Source organism: Lemur catta, chromosome 15 (assembly GCF_020740605.2).
Source record: "Lemur catta isolate mLemCat1 chromosome 15, mLemCat1.pri, whole genome shotgun sequence".
NCBI classification, from domain to species: Eukaryota; Metazoa; Chordata; class Mammalia; order Primates; family Lemuridae; genus Lemur; species Lemur catta.
Genome location: NC_059142.1, coordinates 35,741,909 through 35,760,626, shown reverse-complemented (window position 1 = coordinate 35,760,626; position 18,718 = coordinate 35,741,909). Strand labels below are relative to the sequence as shown.

Sequence of the window (18,718 nt, the reverse complement as noted above, 5' to 3'; positions counted from 1 at the left end):
CTCTCTGCTCTTGGGAAACATGTAATCCACCTTCCCAGCTCAAGATGCCCCAACAATGCAGCGAGTTTGCATTTCAAGAAACTCCCATTAATATCAATTTACTTCACTGAAACCTCGGGTTCTTCATCAAGTTGATGATTTATGATAAAATCAATTAAATTACGGCCACTTAGGGCCCAGCCGCTTCCTCTCAGATTTCATTGGTGCGGGGCCCAAGTGTCTGGTGGAAAAATGCAAGTTTAGCTGGAGGCGAGGAAAGATAATTCTGCGGCTGAGAAAATTTAATGCAAAACAATTTCCAGGCAAAGCTGGGCGTCTGGACAGAAATGCAAAAGCCACTAGTTGGCCTGTGGAAATAACTATCTGGGAGTCAAAATGTTTTTCTCCCCACCCCCATCACCCTGCATGGCTCCCTCCCGGTGTTTGCCTTTGTGCTCATTTGCCCCCCTTTTAAGCAGAGACTTTTGGGGGGATTTGAGCAGTAATGGTGGGACCCAAGCTTGCCAAGACTCACCCTCCAACTACGGATCTCCTGAGATCTTCCCTACCACACCAGGCCTTTTCCTTCTCCCTCTTCCTCTTCCTACCCAACCATGCTCACTAATTCTTCAATCTTCCACTGCAAAGTTAAAGATTCAAAGTGAAGATCAGGCTGCGTGGGCAGAGGGCATATGAGGAAACAGTGGAGGGGCAGGGGGCCAAGGGCCAGGCCAAGGGAGCTCTGCTGCATGTGGCTGTGGAAAAAGGAAGGACAGGCAGGAAGGAGCACTACCTCATGGACAGGCAAGGGGCAGCAAAGTGTGTCCAGAGTTACCCCATCCCACAGTACCAGAACCAGAGAACAGGAGTCTCCCTCCGGGCTCGCAATATGCCTGTTCACAAAGTGATCCTGCAAACCCATCCGACAAGCCCTGACCAGAGCGCACGCACCTCTCCATGTGGATGTGCAGATGCGCTCACACAATACACAAACACACCTACACATGTGCATGCCCGCACACTCCTCATACTTCACACAGACCTACCACACCAGGTGCCTGCAAAGCAACAGTTCCCACTATCTCCCCACATCTGGGAAAATAAATCTCAACACATCAGCCTGGCATCATCTCCCACTCCAAGAAGAGGGGCTTCTCAGGCCTCTGTTCTGTTTGGTTTTTGGTTTCCAGAGCAGGCGGGGAGTAAACACAACTTCTCTGAAGCCATAAATCACCTCCTCTCCTAGCTTCTCAGCTTAACACCCAGCCTCAGCGCAACCCCTTGTAGTTTTGGCTTCAAATAACCCGCTAGGTGCTAAAGGGTTGAGCCACGGTGGCAGCTGGACTGTAGGAGCAGGACTCAGCCGTTCCCACCCCCACTGGCCCCAGCAGATGCCCCTCACACTTCCCTCAACACCCACAGCTCACAACTCCCTTGGAAAACCCATCCAGAGCATCCAACACCCTTCGTGAGGGAGAGCTCTCCCATCCCCAAACCGGACTCTGTCCACACCCCACATAAACAGCTCCACATTCCTCCACACTCACCCTGCACCCGAGGTCTCTCTAGCCCCCTCTCAGCCCCCACCCCATCTCTAAGTTGCTCTCGTCTTTGTCTTCCACTGGGATCCAGGCCTGTCCCAGGAGAGAGGCCTGGGGATGGGGGTCTGTCCATCCCCTGTGCCCACCCTGAGCGCCCCGGCTCAGCACCCCACACTTACCTGTGCGGTCTCCCGCTAGGGCGCGGGCAGCGGCGGGCTGCCGGGCGCGGGGGGCGCGCGGGAGCCGAATGCCAGGCCTCGGCCCCTGGGCCCTGGCTGGGGCTCCGCCGCCGCCGCCACCGCGGCCGGCCGCATCCCGGTCACTCAACCCCCAGCAGCCCGGGAGCGTCCCGCCGAGTTGGGGGAGAGGCCCGGATGCGCTCGCCCCCGCCCCCGGCTTTGTTCTGCCTGCTCAGCCGCCCGGCCAAGGCTCGCGCGGATCCTGCACTCCGGGCGTCCTGAGAAGCCGGAGCTCCCGCTCCGCCAGGGCCCTCGCGGGGCCGCGGGAATCGCGGGCCGGTCTGGCACCGAGCTGGGCTCGGGCCTTGAGAGCGCGCCAAGTGGCTGGGCCAGAGGAGCGGCGACTGACAGGGGCACGGCGCGGCCCGGGGAGTGCGGGGGGCGCCATGGCGGAAGGCGGGTACACCGGCGGCTCTTCAATGTCACCAGCGAAATGGGTTCCATATGTCCGACCCGGCGGAGAAGGGAGGGAAAGGGAGAGAGTTCTGGGCAAGAGAGGGGGGTGGGGGGCGCAATGGAGGAAGCACAGCAATAGCGAGGGGGCAATGGGAAGGACTGGAGAGGCGAGAGAGGTTTGCATTTTCCATTTTCCCTCGAGTTTTCTAAAGCTGCTTAGGATGGTAGAAACTTTCTTTCATTTTTTCGTTTTTCCTTTTCTTTCCTGAAAGATGGGGGAAGGAAGAGATAAGTAAGAGAAGCATCTGCTGATTAAGGCTGGGGGTTTCAGGGACGAGATGTGGATTGGAGGTGAAACCTCTCTTAGGTGGCTGGAAGATCGACAACTTCTCCCAGTCCCTAGAGAAAGAAGAGACCAAACACACAAGGGGGAAGAAAAGCCAAGGAAGAATTCCAGGGTGCAGGGATCTCAGACTGGCCTCAATTCCCGCCCTACTCCCATGATGGAATTCGGCTTTGGGAGGTCCCGATGGTTGTTACTGATGGTGGCGGTGGTGAAGACTGAAGTATCCAAGACATCTTGGCCATTCCCTGGCACTTCAGTTCCTATCACAGCTGCGTCATACCTGATTTAGCATCCCCAACGGCCTACTCTAGGGTCCTTCTGAGATGGCCTCGGCTTGTAAGAAAGCTACTAGAAAGATAGAAAGCATGGAGTCTGGAGGAGCTTCCTTCTGTGCCTGCTCCCCAAGGGGGTTAGGCTCTTTCTCTGTGTTTCTGTCTCTATTTCTGTTTTTCTCTTCTCTCTCTCTCTCTGCCTTTTCTAACCATTTCTGTTGTCTCTGTTCCTTTCTCACAGCCCCTTTGTCTTCTCACACTGCCACTCTCCGTGTCTTAAGTGAATTTGAATTGAGCCTTGCAAAGGACTTAGGAGTGTCTCCAGAAATCACTTCTGGGCTGGCTCATTAGGCTGCCTCTTTCCTTCCCCTTCTTCTGTAGGAGAACCACCCTCTGTCGTGGAGACATTCTCTTCTAGAGAGAAAGGGGCAAAGCAAGTGGTTTCCTTTCCACTTCTGTTCTTCTCACTTAACTCTGTGTGTGTGTGTCCATCTAAGTTGTGTGGCTTCTTCCCAGACAGCCTCCCTTTCTCTCTGACTGGTCTTTGTCTCCGCTCTCCCTGTCATCCTCTCCTTGGGCTCAGGCTTGACTTCTCACCCCAGAAAGGGATCCTGCTTCTTGTTCTGTCTCTGGGTCCCTCTCCTTGTCCTTCATCCTCTCATTCTTCATCTTTCTATCCAATTCCTCCAGTCATTAAAGCATTAGCAGCCAGGCTTCTTAAAGGCATGGAGATAAACATTACAGTTATATAGAGAAAGAGCATACCAGCTGAGAGTCTGGGGAGAAGATGGAATTAGCAGCCTTCCTAAAGCCCCGTCCACCAAATACATTCTACCCCATCCCCTGAACAACACAAAAGCAAATCAGAGGGGTGGGGAGTACAGAACTGGTAAGAGACAGGGTGCTTCATGGCTAAATGAACTAAAGAGATATACATAGATGGATAGATAGATAGATAGATAGATAGATAGATAGACAGACAGATATACTAACAAAGTCTTTTCAAACTTGCTGATTTAGGGGGTAGGACTAGATGCGTGGATGGAGGGCATCAGGCCTCACATAGGGAGATTTAGTGATATAATGGTGGCAGGGATGGTCCCCCTGCTTTGTCTCCTGGGGAAGAGTCTGTGTGTGTGTTGGGGAGAGGGAGGAGAAGGCGGTATCAGTGCCACCTCCCCTTCCCAGAGCCAGAGAAGACAAAGACCTGAAGGGGGCTGAGAGAATAAAAAGGAAAGGCCTGGGGAGGGGGGTCAGACCTCCAGTCACAGGCAAAGGCAGCAAGCAGTAGGAGAGAGGGAAAAGGGGTGGGAGCAGGAGTTGCAAACACGGGGATAAGGGGCCTATGGGACTGGCTCCTGGCTCTCCTTGCTAGCTGTAGCTTGGCCCAAAGAGCAAATCCTTCAGCCCCCCCACCCCCACTTTGTTCCCCATCCTCCAAAATAGGCTGAATTGAGAAGCTAATAAAAATGATTCTGATTCTACCTTCTTCCTTCTCCTTCACGTCCTTCCTCGTCTCCAAGGAAGAGGTGATTATTCTCCTCCTCTCAGGGACTCTAAGACTTTGGCCTAAACTCTGGAGCACCAATTTGGGGGGTGAATTCACCCTCTTCATGTTCACTGCCCCCCTCCAGCTACTTTGCAGGTGAGGGATAAGTAGAAATGCTTGTCTCCCACACTGAGTATATGTGGGATCCTCCAACACTCATGGGAGTGGGGAATGGGACTGAAAGTATTGCAGCCCCTATGCCCCCAGGACTCATTGCTGCCTCCCCCAGCCCTTCTCACCTCCCCACAATCTCCAGCCCTGTCAAAGCTGCCCATGAATCCAGACACTCCTCAATTCCTTTATCCAGGCCAAGCAGTGCCCTTTCCCATCCCAGCCTAAGGTCTTGGCCTTCTCCACTTTCTCTCCAGACACTTTTCAACCCAGACTCCCAAGTTGGGAGGTATCACCCACCACTGCAAATCACCTGTTAACAAGGATGGGGCTCAGTGTCCACTTGGAGCCGAGTGTGGGAGTGAGCTCCTGGAGGTTGTGAGGACTTGGGCCTAAGTTGCCACTCCATGCTGCTGATTGCTGCTGATGCCATGAATAATTAACACCTGGGTGCCTGTCATTCTAACTTTCCTGCTCAAAGGTTTACACTAGCAGGCAAAGTTAAATATCACAGATGATAGTGGCTATAAAGTCAGTTGGCCTGGCACCAGTCAGGGAATAGCAGCCAGCAGCCCAGACTGGACTCGGTGAAGGCTCTGGCCTTCTGCCCCTCATCTATCACAACTTTGAGGCGCAATGCAGGATGTCCCCAGAAGCCACCTCTGGTTTTGCTCTTGACCAGTAGCCTTTTTCCTAATGGGAAGGAACTGGGACTTCCATATGAAACTGTAGGGAAAGTTACCAGCTCTCTCCCCATCTCAGTCTGCATCCCATTTGCTCCCTCTTTGGATTGGGGCTTAAGTAGAGGAACACATCCCATGCCCTCGAACACTCTCCAACTTTCTGGGACCACCTGATTCCTAGAACATTTCTAGAAAAACTTAAGAGAACTTCTCTTCCCTTTATCCCCGAATGAACGCACAGTCCCTGGTGCTCAGGAAACTTTTCTTTGTTTGGGAGGTCGGAGGAAGGCTCCTGGGGTGTGAATTCATTTCCTTGTTTTGTTAGCCAGGAGGGTGGGGAGTCCAGGCTTTCAGCTTCTCTCCCTGCCCTTCACCCTTTGCCTGCCTCCATTGTCTCCCCCAATTTGGGTAACTCCTCCACCCGCAATGATCCCCCATACACATTAGTCCTATAAATTAAGTTTTAATACCATAAATGAATCTCTCCTGCCCCTTTCCAATTGCAGAGAACTTTGATTTGGTCTTCATTGATTACAAAAAAATCTTTGCCTTCAACTCCAGTAATTTCTTCCTCGGCTTCCACCTCTCTTGCTCCCAGGCTCCTTCTGCTTCAGAGTCGGGTTTGTTCACCCGGGGCTGGAGTTGGAGAAGCCAAACTCCTGGAGGGGAACCGCTGAAAAATGAAGCTCTGTCTGCAGCTGCAGGAATGTTGGCTCTATCAGGCTTGCAAATATAATTTTTATATTAGGTCGTGGTCTTTGACTGGGTTTATATGCCAATGAGGCATTTCTGGTTTACCAAATTTATACAAATCTCGCCTTAATTGATAATCACAGATGCTGTAATTTAAGACCTCCAGCTATAGAGCTTTCATATTAACTGCTGATATATTACTGTAAATCGTCTGAAATAACCAACTCCTGGGAGCAGAGCAGAGAGGGAGGAAGTGCCTCCGAGAGCGACTCTCTCCCGGCCGCAGCAACAGCCCAGCTTCCACATCATTTTCCGTGAGAAATGATTTATCGAAGACACGGCCATAAACAACACAACTGGCTCACAAACACAGGCAGACGCGTGCGCGCGCGCACACACACACACACACATACAATGGTTGGCATGCCGGCCGAGATGCTGACATCCATATTGCTATAAATCAAGAAAAAGGTTGGAGGAGAGAGAGAGAGGGAGAGAGGGAGAGAGAGAGAGGAGGAATATTCCTAAAATCTCTATGCAATGCCTCAATGGGTATAAACACAGAGTACCGTGTGAAGAGAAATGGCAGGAAATGAAGATGGCTATTTGTCACATTTTACGACAATAACATTAATAACAAACAATAAATTTACATGGACATATAAGACGCGGTAGGTAGTGAGAAATCCCTTCTACTTACAATACCCCAGCCTGCGGTGCGGCTCCGGCTGCGGGGCTGTTTTATTGCTGCCTCCCTTTCTTTTTCTCTCTCTCCCTCTCTCTCTCCCCCTCTCTCTTTTTTTTTCTCGGGGTACAGGCTTGTTTTTCAAAGGACAGTTGAATTGCACGTCAGAAACAGGGAGACCGAGCCTGCGATTTTCCTGACGAATACATATCTATTCTGCAACCTCGGCATTAATTATTTAATGAATCACGTGACCGGGAGGGGGAAGGGGGTCTTTCGATTTCAGGCTCAAAGGACCACTATGACCTTCCCCTTCAGGAGGAGAAATTTTCCTGCAAAATAAGTTCCCCCCACCACCAATGGAATAGTAGAGTTCTCTCTCTCCCTCACTCATATCTGTACCTACTACCTCCATAGCTCCCTAACCGCCCCCCCAGACACACACTTACCCACAGCCCACCTCTCCTCTCTCCCTTCTCCTCCTGCTTCTGCTTAGTTCGTGGAGGTGCAGAAATAGTCTGCAGGGGCGTCTGAGGGGTGGGGGTGGGGTGGGCACGAAGCCCTTCTCCAAGCCCCTGGATTTCTCAGCTTCCAATTCTTCTCTCCGCATCCTTTAGGATTAAGATTCCCTCCCCAACTCCATTTTCTCCCCCTCTCCTGGGGTATTTGTTTTAGTGGAACCGGCTCTCTTCCTAAATAATTGACAAAATTTCTGAAGGAACCAGCTTGAAAAGAAACACTTCAAAAGTCCATGTTATATATGTATAAAGAATGGTTTTTCTGGCTTTAATTCTCTTTTTTATCTTTTCTGGTACCTTTTGAAGGCAAAAAAGGGCAAAAAAAAAGGACAGCATGAAGCGATGACTCTGGAGCTTCCAGAGTTGAGGACAACTGCAAAGGGGACTTTTTTTCCGTTGTGTCATTACTACCATAGGTAACCAGATTCTACTGACTGTTTGAAAATAGGCTCTAGAGACCAAGACCAGGACTAAGATTTCTACACAAAAGAAGTGGACACTTAGCCTCTATTACCTATGTCATAACCTGTCTCTGTCCTCCCCGCACCCCTGCCCCCCAAACACACCAGTGAAGACAGCTGGAGATTTGAACACGAGTAGAGGGAAAGGAAAGAAAGGCTTTGAAGTCTGCCTGGCAGCCCCAGGGTCCCTATTTCCCAGGTGTTAGTACCCTGAGCTTCCAATCAGCAGACAATGGAGACTGATCAATGGGGAAAAGATGGGGGGGGGTGCATGTTAAAGGGTTAAACACCAGGGATAGGGGAAATCTATCCCCTAGGCCTAAAGAGAGATACTTACACAGACCCCTTCACCTCAAATGTAAACAAAACAAAACAAAACAAAAAATCACCCAAACTCGAACAGTTATAACCAGAATCAGAGTTCTTGGCCTGAACATGGGATGGGGGTAGGGGTGCAAAGGGAAACAGAAAAGACATTCCTAAAAAAGCTCCTGGCTGCACATTCCCAGCCTTATCTGTCTTCAGCAGCTCTCGGAGTAGCCTACGCTGGACCACAGCCGCCCGGGCAGGCAGGGAATGGAGGGAAAAAAATGCGCTGTAGTTTAGGAGAGCATGGGGCAGAGGGGTCTCCACTGGTTTAGTCTGGAGAGGTCTGAATCAAAAGCAACTCAATGGGGACAAGGTTGAAGATCTAAGGACCTAGTTGTCTTTACAAACCCCAAAGAAACAGCCACCCCGATGTCAGCCTCTGCCTTGGCCTCGGAGGTTCCAGCTGCAGAGGCTGCAGCGCCCGTACCAAAGGCGCTGGAATCCCACTCGCGCCGCACGGGGTGGGGGCGCCGGCGGGGCCCAGACACTGTAAGGGAGGGGGTGGTCGGCTTTGATTGTCCAGATACAAAACACAGACTGGTATTGAATTCAGCCTGATCCCGGCTCCAGCGAGGGCAACTCCTTGCAAAGTTCTGGCCACAAATCCATTAAAAATGGTCCTCCAAAGAAAAACACTGCGCTAAAGTCTAAAACAAAAATAGGAGGCAGGGAGAGAGAGAAAGAGAGAGAGGGAATGAATGTGAATGAGAATATGAATATAATATGCTGGACATGGGAAGACAGCAATCTCGGAAACTGAGATAATATTATTTTTAAGGACAAGAAAAAGAACAACAAAAGGACGCGAAGGCACGCGGGGCAGGTTCTGTTAAAAATGCCCACACTCTTTGCAGACCCTGGGAATCTCTACGTCCAAATAAACAAGCGCCTGAGCGCGCGTTGAGCGCTTTCTTGCTGCCGATAAAGCGAACGTTTAGACTGTGAGAAAGGCGAGATTGATTTACGAATCTGAACGCGCCGGTTTTATGGCTGATCACAAATCCGTCAGCGCTCAACTCACGCTGGGAAACTTCCCAACTCCGTTTTCCAACCAGACCCCCTCCTCAGCCTCCGCTTCTCGAGGATACCCGCCACCATCACTGCGACCGCCCGCCGCTGGTGCTGGGGGCTGCCTCGGAGGGCTCTGGCAGGACTGGGCAGCCCCCTTGTGCCCAGGCCAGGCAGGTGAAAGTAGGAGAGTAGGGAGGGCCCAGGAAACTGGGAGGAAAAGAGGGAGAAAGGTCAAAAGACTGGGAGGACTAGGACAGCACTAGAGTTGTCTGGGAGTGAAGGAAAGGGGAGATCTTGCAGTTTGGGCCTGTGAGGCTGAAACCCTTTAGTGAACCCTGACCTTCCTTGTCTGTGATCCCTCTCCTCTTTTGCTTTGGTGAGCCACTAACCCTCACATTGCAGAGAGCAGTTTGAAAAGTCCCAGGCAACTAGGTCTTTGTCACTTGGGCCTATAAAGGATCCACAATTGGTTATCTGCACTTAGAGGTAATGAACACGCATCTCCCCTGATCCCAAAATATTTTCAGTCCAGGCGGGGCCCAGCTTACCTTTCTGTTCATCCTCTTTCCTTCCTGAGGCCTCCAGCCCCTACACTTATGCCACCCAGGGACAAAGGAGAGGATACCAACCACTCCAGTTATTTCTTGCCTGAGACAGAGTCCCCAAATTACAGGAAACAATTTGCAAAATGCAAACCAACAACCCACACATATTCCAGCAAGCTTCTGTCTCTCCTAATCTTAACCTGAGGGGAGCATTTCCTCTTTCCAGCCAGAGTCTGTCTGTCTGTCTGTCTGTCTCCCTCTTTGTCTCTGTCTCTCCCTAAAAGGATGGCTGCTGGTATGATTTTCAAGATACAGCAAATAGAATATAGATTTAGAAAGGCTCTGTGTTCAGGGCTTACCTCCTAGCAAATCCTCCACCCATCTCTTAAAATTAAGTTTCTGGAAACTTTGGTTAACATGGCAGAGCTGGCCCTGGAAAGTGGTCAGAACAGCCCACACTGATCCTCCTCCCATTTATCTTGCTCCCCTGATGGGTGAGGCACTGAGGGGCTCTGTACGTGGGAGATGTAGATTAGGGTAAGAAGGTAAAGATGATTAGAGAAATAGCTTCCTAAACAAAGGAACTTCAGAAAATGGGTCAAGAGGCTGTGGATTTGGATGTCAGCCCTCAGAGAGATGGCAACCTGCAAAGGAATATTCTTGGTGGGAGACCTTTCTCTCCTTACAAGCCAGGGGCTTATTCCTCTGGCCTTCTGAAGCCCTGTGGATTGAGCCCCTCCAACATCTCATGTCTTCTCTTTTGTCTTTCTTCCCTCAGCTCCCTCCAAGCAGAAACAGGAAAGGAGGGATGAACTGGACATGGCAGGAGGAGGTGGTTGGTGCCTGGCCTAGGGAAGGGTCTGCGTGCAGAAAGACAGATCAGTACCCTTCTTTTCTCCCCCAACTGGACCCTCAGGCTACAGTTTTTATTCCTTTTCTCCTAATGGACAATAATAGAAAAATAACCCAGAAATTCCAAGTTAGCAAAGAAGGGTTTGGAGGCTAGAGGGGGGATAGAGAAGATGGGACATATGACAGCCCAAGGACTCCTCCCTGCAGAGGTGTGACTTTCCCTCCTGGGCAGGAGGCAAGAGCCAGCACAATGTCCAGTCTCAGAGAGGTCAAGGGGCTTCCGAGGTCATTTTGTGGTTCTAATACTGAGCTAATCGCCTAGAAAACGTGGCCTCTCCATGAACTCTCTCTCCTGCCAACCTCCCGCCTCCAAACCCTCAGTGAGGCCTCAGGGAAAAAGGGCGGCACATTCTGGTCTGCTGCAGAGTGCACTGACTCCCCGGGCCTGAGGAGCAAGACCCCAGAGGAGAGCAGAGCCCCCAAACCAAGAGAACAAGAGGAAACCAAAGCGAACACTTCAGGAAGAAGGCCAGGGGGGCAGAGCAGAAGAGGAATATTTCTGCGTTAATGCACATCGCCTTGTGAACTGAGCAGTTTCCTGCTCCACAGAGTAGCACATATTTGTCTAGAATCCCAAGCTAGACAAAAGAAAAAAAAAAACGAACACATCCACTTAAACCCACTCCAAGGCTGGGGCATTCCATCCGAGAACTGGCGGCAGTGACAGCATCTCACCCGTAAACAGGCATAGGAGACAGAAGCCCCCAGTGCAGACAGGCAGAGTCACAGGGACACACGGACCACACGTGCACCTCTGTAGTCATACCCCTGCACACATGCTGGGCTTCACCATGCCCACCTGCGTTTTCCAAAATCAGAAAAGCTCTTCTGAGCTGCCTCACAAACAACCTTCTTTTCTGAGCTTTTTCAGGGGCCCTGACACCTCTGTCCCAACCAGTTCAAACACTCTCCAGGTCTCCAGGCCCCTCTCTCTCCCTCTGACCCAAGCATCCGTCATCATAAAAGGCAGCAAACCTGCCGAAGCGTCCACCATAAAAACCCAGCAAAGATAGTTGAAAAAGAAAAGGGAGGAGGCGAGAGAGTGTTTCTTCTTTCGCTTGGGAAAAGAGCTCATAAAACGAAAAAAAAAAAAAAAAAAAAACGCCAGCCCGGGACCAGGGCTTTGTTACCTTTGCGCCTCTCGCCTCCTCTCGCCTGAGCTCCGCAGATCCCATTCATGACGAACGGCTTCTTCCAAACTGAGAGAAAAAAGTTTTCAACTTTATGGTTCCAAATTTTTTCCCCCTCGCAGATCCGGGAGAGACGGCTAACACTTTTTTCCCCCAACAGCCGGTCTGCGGAGATTTGCTGTTGAATAATAACAAAGGAGAGAGGATACGTATTTAAAGAAAAGAAGTGATTAATGGTTTTCTGTATAATTCTCACATTTTTCTTAGCTCTTGTCTACACAGAATGGCTGTGAACTTTAAGCTCCATAGAAATCTCTTTTTTAAAATTCTATTCATACCTTCCAAGGAGCAGCTTTGATTTGGTTCTTTAGAGACATTCCGGAGGGGGCATATGCTTTTTAAGAACTATTTTCCCTCTAGACTAAGGGCTGCCGCATCCCCTTGCAGCTAAAAACATCACACCGCGATCCTACCAAACAAAGCTCGCCCTTGCCCCTCTTGTCCTCCAGGTCCAGGGTAATTTTTTTATGACTCTCCCAGCAGCATTTAAACGGGTAGTTCAACCACCATTTCCCTCGTTGGGGACACCGGCCCCATCGGTTCCTGGCCCTACTCAGCCTCCAACTACCGGCGCTGCAAACCAGAGGAATGCAAAATAAATAACAATAAAACGTACGGATGGGATTTGCTCTTTTTATTTTCTGAAAGGAGATGGGATGGAAAAAAATGACTTTTAATTGCATATGCTCTCTGGAACCCTGAGCTTTTTGGAGGTGAGGTGGCTGCACCCTGGGCCACCACCAGACCAGAGACCTGAAGGCTGGAGTCCCCAGACCTTAGAACTTTTCCATGGTGCTGCACAAAAGCGGCCAAGCCTGACAGAGCTTCTAAGGGTCACCCGCACCCCTTTCCCCTTCCCCCACTCTATTCTAGGGGTGACTGGAACCTCAGAGACAAAAAGCTATTTGGTCCCCAGTCGTACTTTCGATACTTTCTACGAGAAAGAAAATGAAAATTAATACAGGAGCAGGGCTTCACAAAAGAGGCCATTTGTCTTCTTGATTATCTATTTGCTTGTCAGAGTTTGAGGTATGGCACCAGCTAGCTCCTTTGTAATATAAAAATACTCTGAAAACCTGCAAACACCCAGAAACATCTGTGCAAAAAATTAGACTCATTAAAGCCTTAAACACCTCAGAGGAAAGCGATACCTTCTTATGCTGGGAGGAAAGAGGCCAGCCTCGCACGCAGAATCCTCTCTCGGAACTTTAATAACCAAAGAGCCGTCTGTCTAGTAGGAGACAGCTTAACCGCATTTTATTTGCTTATGACAAATAAATCATGATATGAAAGGCTTTTCCGTACTTAAGCCTCTTGTGTCTTACAATGAAACATTTTCCCCCATTAGGGACTGGAATCAGCCCTCCCAGTCCTTTCAATCCATTTTTGGACTGGAGGGAAAAAATTAAAAGCCCCAAACAAAACACACCCACCCCAAAAAGAAAACAAATGAGCTACCACAATTTGGAGTCCTCTGAGATAGAAATTCCCATCAGACTCTGAAGAAAATCTTCAACCACATACAATGTGAGGCTGAACCCACTAGGGTGCTTAAAATATATGCTGGGTGGCATTTGTCCATATCTTTACATCAAGGTTTCAACAAAAACACGCTGTGCTGGTCACAAGAAACCAAACATTTATTTCTATTGTCACTCTGTACAGGACACACAATTTCACACCAACGAAAGGTTCTAGACTCAGGCAGCCCCAGAAATGGGAAGGGGCCTGATTTGGAATGTCAGAAAGAGAAAAGGAGAGAGGACGCACATGACATAAAATAATAGCAATAATAATAATAGTAATAATAATAATAAACGATGCAACAATTATAAACTATGGGAGAGGGCTCTGCAACATCCTCCTCCCACACTGGGAGGGACACAACGTTTTATTTCCTAGTTTCACATTCATTTTCAGTCTAGGAGAGAGGCCTCCACTGTACAACTCTGGATTGGTGAGAGCGTGGTACAGGCTCCCAGAATTCAACTGGCCCCTCAGCCTGCCAGGCATGGCTTGGCCTTCCAGAGGAAGGCCCTCCCGGTCTCTGAGTCTCTCTTTTTTCCTTGGACTCAATTTCCCTGCCCGCTCGCTCCTGTGTTGTCAAGGCTGCCCTCTCCCCGACTTGTCCCCTTCCTTCTATTCCCCACCCTCCCCCCCCCCAGCCTCAAGGTGGAAGGGGGCGAGCAGTCACAGTTCCCCCATGAAGGGCACGGAGGAGGAGGGAGGTTGTGTATGTGTTTGTTACCGTGGCCAAAACACTGCGCTATCTGGCAGTCAGAGGGTGCTTTCGCTGGGTGTCAGGAGTGGGGGACAAAGAAAGAAAATCCAGGCTGTCTTCCAGCAGCGGCAGCAGCAGAGGCGGCGGCGGCGGAGCCGGGCCTCATTTGTTAGCTGGGTGTCGAGGTAATGGTCGCCACCGAGACCCGTCCTCTCCTCGGCAGAGTAAACAAGACAGATGGGCCTGGGCCTGGCGTGATTAAAGATGAAACGTGGATCCATCTTCACCAAAGCTGAAAACGAGGAGCTGGAGCGTCCTCCCATTTCTCTTTCTGTTTTTTTTTTTCTTTCTTTCTTTCTTTCTTTCTTCCTTCCTTCTTCCTTTTTCTTTCCTTTCTTTCTCTTTCTTATTTTCTTCCTTCCTTCCTTCCAAGGAAGAAAGCAGGAGACCTGAACCTTGCTTCTGGGGGGCCTCCCCGGCTCCCTATTGTCATTTCTATAAATAAAGCTTCCCCTCCCCCTCTTCTGCATTTATTCCTATATAGATAAAGTTTGGGGAGGGAAGGTAGGTTTTTCCAGCCCCAGGCCCCGGGGCCCCCTCCCGCCCCCAAACCCCTGCGCTCGCTGCCCACCCCCACCCCGAGGTTCACGGCTCCCGCGAGGGGGGCACTAGAGCGCAGGGGGGCCTCCGTTGGGCCGGCCAGGAGGCCCTCCGGCTGCGCCTGCGGTGCCACCGGAGCGGATCTTGGTGTTGGGCAACTTGTGGTCTTTTTTCCACTTCATGCGCCGGTTCTGGAACCAGATCTTGATCTGGCGCTCGGAGAGGCAGAGCGCGTGGGCGATCTCCACCCTCCGGCGCCGCGTCAGGTAGCGGTTGTAGTGAAATTCCTTCTCCAGCTCCAGGACCTGCTGGCGAGTGTAGGCGGTCCGAGAGCGCTTGGGCTCCCCGCCGGAGTAATTGGGGTTTACTGGACACACACAGAGAGAGGGAGAAAGAGAAAGTTTTATTGCCCCCGAAAGGGAGGAGGGAGAGCCTTTTCTTCCAGCTAACACAGTGTCTCCCTCCCTCCCTCCCTCTCCCGCCACCTCTGCTTCCTTCGAAGAGGGAAAAAACCAAAAAGGGAAGAAAGCTGGACCCAAGGAAAAGAAAGAGATCCCCAAGTTTTGGAGGGTTGTGCTGTCCTTGTTGTTGCTGTTTGGGTGTTTGGGGGAGAGGAGTGAGGAACCTCCCCAGGGTTTTAATGGCTCCACTCTCCCCCTTGGCCAGGCCCCCCTGGAATGGGAGAATGAGGGGTGGAAAAGAGGGAGGGGGTTTCCCTAAACCTTTCCTCTGTTTAGTCCCCCCGCCCCCCCCCCCCCCCGCTTTCGGATTCCAAGCAGTGCCTGCCTGCCCTGGGTAAAAACTTTTGCCCACTTCTTCAGCCAAGGAGTCAGACTGGAAGAAAGGAAAAAGTAAATACTGGGAGTTGAGTCAACTTTGCTTAAATACGGATCACCTCCTCCTCCTTCTCCTCCCCCACCTCTCACACCCCTCCCCAACTTCCAACTTCACTGAGACTGCATCTCCCTGGCGAAAAAGTCGCTGGTGAGAATGGCAAAGAGGATGGGGAACCGACTTCAAAGGCGCAGGGCCCACCAGGCCATAAAAATTTATGGGGGATGTAATTATGTGGCTCTGAAAACAGGCGACCGTAAATCTCTGGCAATGGCGAGTTTATAGCGAGGACAATTGGCTTCCCCCAGCTCACCACTTCCCCCCCCCCAACGCCTCGGAGGTCCCTTCGGTGTAAAGCTCCAGGGGTGGGAGGGGGAAGGGGTGCCCACGCACTCACCCGTGCTCACGTGAACTTTGCGCATCCAGGGGTAGACGACCGGCTCTTTGCACGCGGAGTGGGACGGGCTGGGGTGCAGGGGGTTCTGGGCGCAGGGAGGCGGCGGGGGGGCTGCTGCTGACCGCCTCGCAGCGCTGGCCGGGCTCCGGGAGGAGGGCGCCGGCGGGTGGCGGCGCAGGAGCCCGAGGGGACAGCCCGGGCGGTGGCAGGGGCGGTGGGGGTGGTGGCGGAGGCGGCGGGGGCCCAGGGTCCCGGCAGGCCGCGTAGCGCTGCACGGTGCACGCCGCGCGCCGCCCGAAGCCCGCCTCCGGCTGGAAGCTGCTCTCTCGCCTCTGGCCGCCGGCGTAGTACCCGGGCGAGTGGTCGCTGGGTAGGTAATCGCTCTGTGAATATTCCTCGCACGGAGGGAACTTGGGGTCGACATAGTTTGAGTTGATCAGAAAAGAACTCATAGCCATTAATTTCTGGAATTGCCCACAAAATATACTAAAATTTATTCCGACCCCTGACTCGTTTTCCTGTTTCCGAAAGCCCTCCTACTTACTGTCAAGTGAACAAAGTTAGGGGCCCACGTGATCCTCCGAGCCAATGGCCGCCCCGCCTGCGATTCCCGGATAAGGAAATCTGCTCACCCGGACCCTACTCTAGCCAAAGAGGTTTATTTCCCCTTCTCTTCCCCCTCCCCACCCACCCAACACCAGGATTTACATAGGGCTCCTGCGGGGCGACCCCCTCCTCGCCTTGCTCTCTCTGAGATGAGAGAAAGAGAGAGAGAGAGAGAGAGAGAGAGAGAGAGAGAGAGAGAGAGAGGGAAAGCTCTCGCCCAGTTTGAGACTGGAGGGCCTGTTGGGGCGCTGGGTAAAGCGCAATCCCTGTATCCCCTCAGAAGTTGGGGCTCCAGGTGTAGCCCCTCCTGTCCTGCCTCCCCTCTGCCCAGCATGCTCTGCCTTCCATAAGCCCCCACTTGCTCCCCAAGGCGGGAGGGAGCCCACGCACCCTGCATCTGTGTGGGGAATTAAGCGATCAGTGGGTTGGGGGCTCGCTTCGAAAGGGGAACACATATGGGGCGAGGGGCACAGAACCTGGGGCTTTTCTCTGTAGCCGGATGGGATGGGAGGGGCATGGGGTGAGAGAGAAGGCATGGAGAGCTAGAGGGCGGGTGCGCAGAAGGACTTGTCAGAGATGAATGGAACTGCGGGCGGATCGATAGGAAATTCATGCACTAATTCGGGGAGACCTCGCCTTCCAAACAGCATTTAGCTGCGCGATTAGCTTGGCTGTGTCAGTCAGTAGCTCTGTACCCCTTCTCTTATCCACTCCTCCCTTTACCCGGCCTCACGGCCCAAGCCGGAAGAAACGACTTGGTTTCCCACACTAAAGATGAGCGCTGGAGTAAAAAAACCTGCAACTTTTGAGAGCAAAATTGGGTAGCAATTTCCTAATTCCAGAACCACCCGAGCAATACTATCCATGGCACTGAGACATTCTAATAACCGCTAATGCCGCCGCCTCCGCGGCGAATGGAAATCTCACATCTTCGTGACGCTGGGGTTAGAAGAACCAGAGGTGACCCCCACAAACAATAACACCCATCCCGCCCCCAAATCGCGTATTTCCAGGGCATCTTGTTCTGAACACAAACGGAAAGGCGACCTCAGCATCCGTTTGTAAAGCGAATTTCCTTTGCCTTAGTACACTGAAAACAACAGTCATTTTCTGGGAATTTCCAATAAAGCCTTGCTGAGCCCAGAATAGAAAATAGGTGGGCTTTGGGCAAAAGGATAAATTAAAAACATCATCAGCAACATTAACCTCTTAAGGAAAGTGGAAAGGACCAAGGCTCCCAGGGGCACGGTTGTAGAGAGTTCAGGTAGATGATTCCTCCGTCTCTAACCAGTTGAGGGAGGAAAAGAAAGAGGAAGAAAGAAAAAGGAAGGAATCTTCGCGTGGTCAGTCACCGGATTGTCCTCATTTAGAAAAATAATAGATATATTTTTCTTCTGGAAAAAAATGAGCGGAGTGTTTATGTCAACTACATATTCCCCTAGATACGAATTTGTGACCACAAAATTCCTTACACAAATTCGGATCTACAGGGTATATACAGAAGACAGACAGATCTTCTTGGCCCAGAAATTTTCCAGTTCTCCTACTTTCCGCGCGTTCTTCGTTTGGGGTGTGGTTTGAGTGCTTTGATTTTATTTCGTTTTGTTCTAGTTTTGAACTCTGGGAGCAGAAAAAGGCACTGCGGGTCCATTCTTGGGATTACAAGGTTTTCAACTCTCCTCTTCCATTAGAGAGAAATAGAAGCAGCCGGTTCGCAAAGGGACGCGAACCTCGCGGCTGCTGTGCAACTCTCGGTGGCGCATGAATTATGAGATGTAAACATTAGCTAAGCACAAAAGGAGGAAGGGTCATTCTGAGGCTGCCGCGAAGTCAGATTCAGGCCTTTCTGGGTGCCCTCGCTCCCCTCCCCTCCTCCCCCAGGACTTTTTTTTTTTTTTTAAGAAAAAACAAAACCCCAATCGGCTCCTCCGTGCCCCCTCTAAGCCTTTAGTTTTCGATCAAACGAATATCTAGATATTTTCCAAAGCGCCTCTCAGCGAAGAGAGGAGGGAGAGGAGGCTGGGTGTGAAGGGGGTGCAATAAAAGTCCTTTTGGAAAAATTCAATGGTAAAAAGAGAGAGAAACAGCTGTAAAGAAATGCTGAGAGACCAAGCAGATGGGGCCCCGGATATTTAATGACGGGCAATTCCGTTTACAACCTGAGAAAAAGATCAAAGGCGTTTCATTTCCGAATGAAGGGCAATGAGGAACCATAAAAGATGCAGCCAGATGATATGCCAGACCCTCCCAGCCTCCCACACCTCCTGGGGGCCAGAAGAGGGAGACAATCCCCTGGAGGTGTGGGGAGGAACCCCATTTCTCCACCTCCCTAGCCCCAGGCGGGTCCTCTAGTCTAAACACACAAACTTGCCCAGACACCTGCTTGGGTTACTGGTGGTAGAGCCAAAATGGGGATCTGGGTTTCTGAACTGACTCCCTGGGGTCCCCAGGAACTGGTGAATCTACTAAACTGGGAGACTGGGGATTGGGCTGGAGGGTACTGAGGCTTAGACTGTGAAATCTGCAACACTGTGAAACAGTTTGCACAGAAGCCTCCTCT

At 51.3% G+C, this 18,718-nt stretch overlaps 2 protein-coding genes across 6 annotated transcripts in view; both read right to left on the bottom strand.

Moving 5' to 3' along the window:
* HOXB3 (homeobox B3) overlaps positions 1-18,718 on the bottom strand; it is a 41,485-nt gene that overhangs the window by 13,401 nt on the left and 9,366 nt on the right. For all 5 annotated transcript variants that reach the window (XM_045526266.1, XM_045526265.1, XM_045526270.1 and 2 more), the window contains exon 2: positions 11,441-11,618. The gene's annotated coding sequence lies outside the window, so the exon portion shown is untranslated. The remainder of the gene's footprint in view (positions 1-11,440; positions 11,619-18,718) is intronic.
* On the bottom strand, positions 13,123-17,944 carry HOXB4 (homeobox B4). Its single transcript, XM_045526275.1, is given in 3 exon segments — positions 13,123-14,688; positions 15,553-15,661; positions 15,663-17,944. Coding segments are annotated over 3 exon segments (756 nt in total). The 5' UTR covers positions 16,011-17,944; the 3' UTR covers positions 13,123-14,389.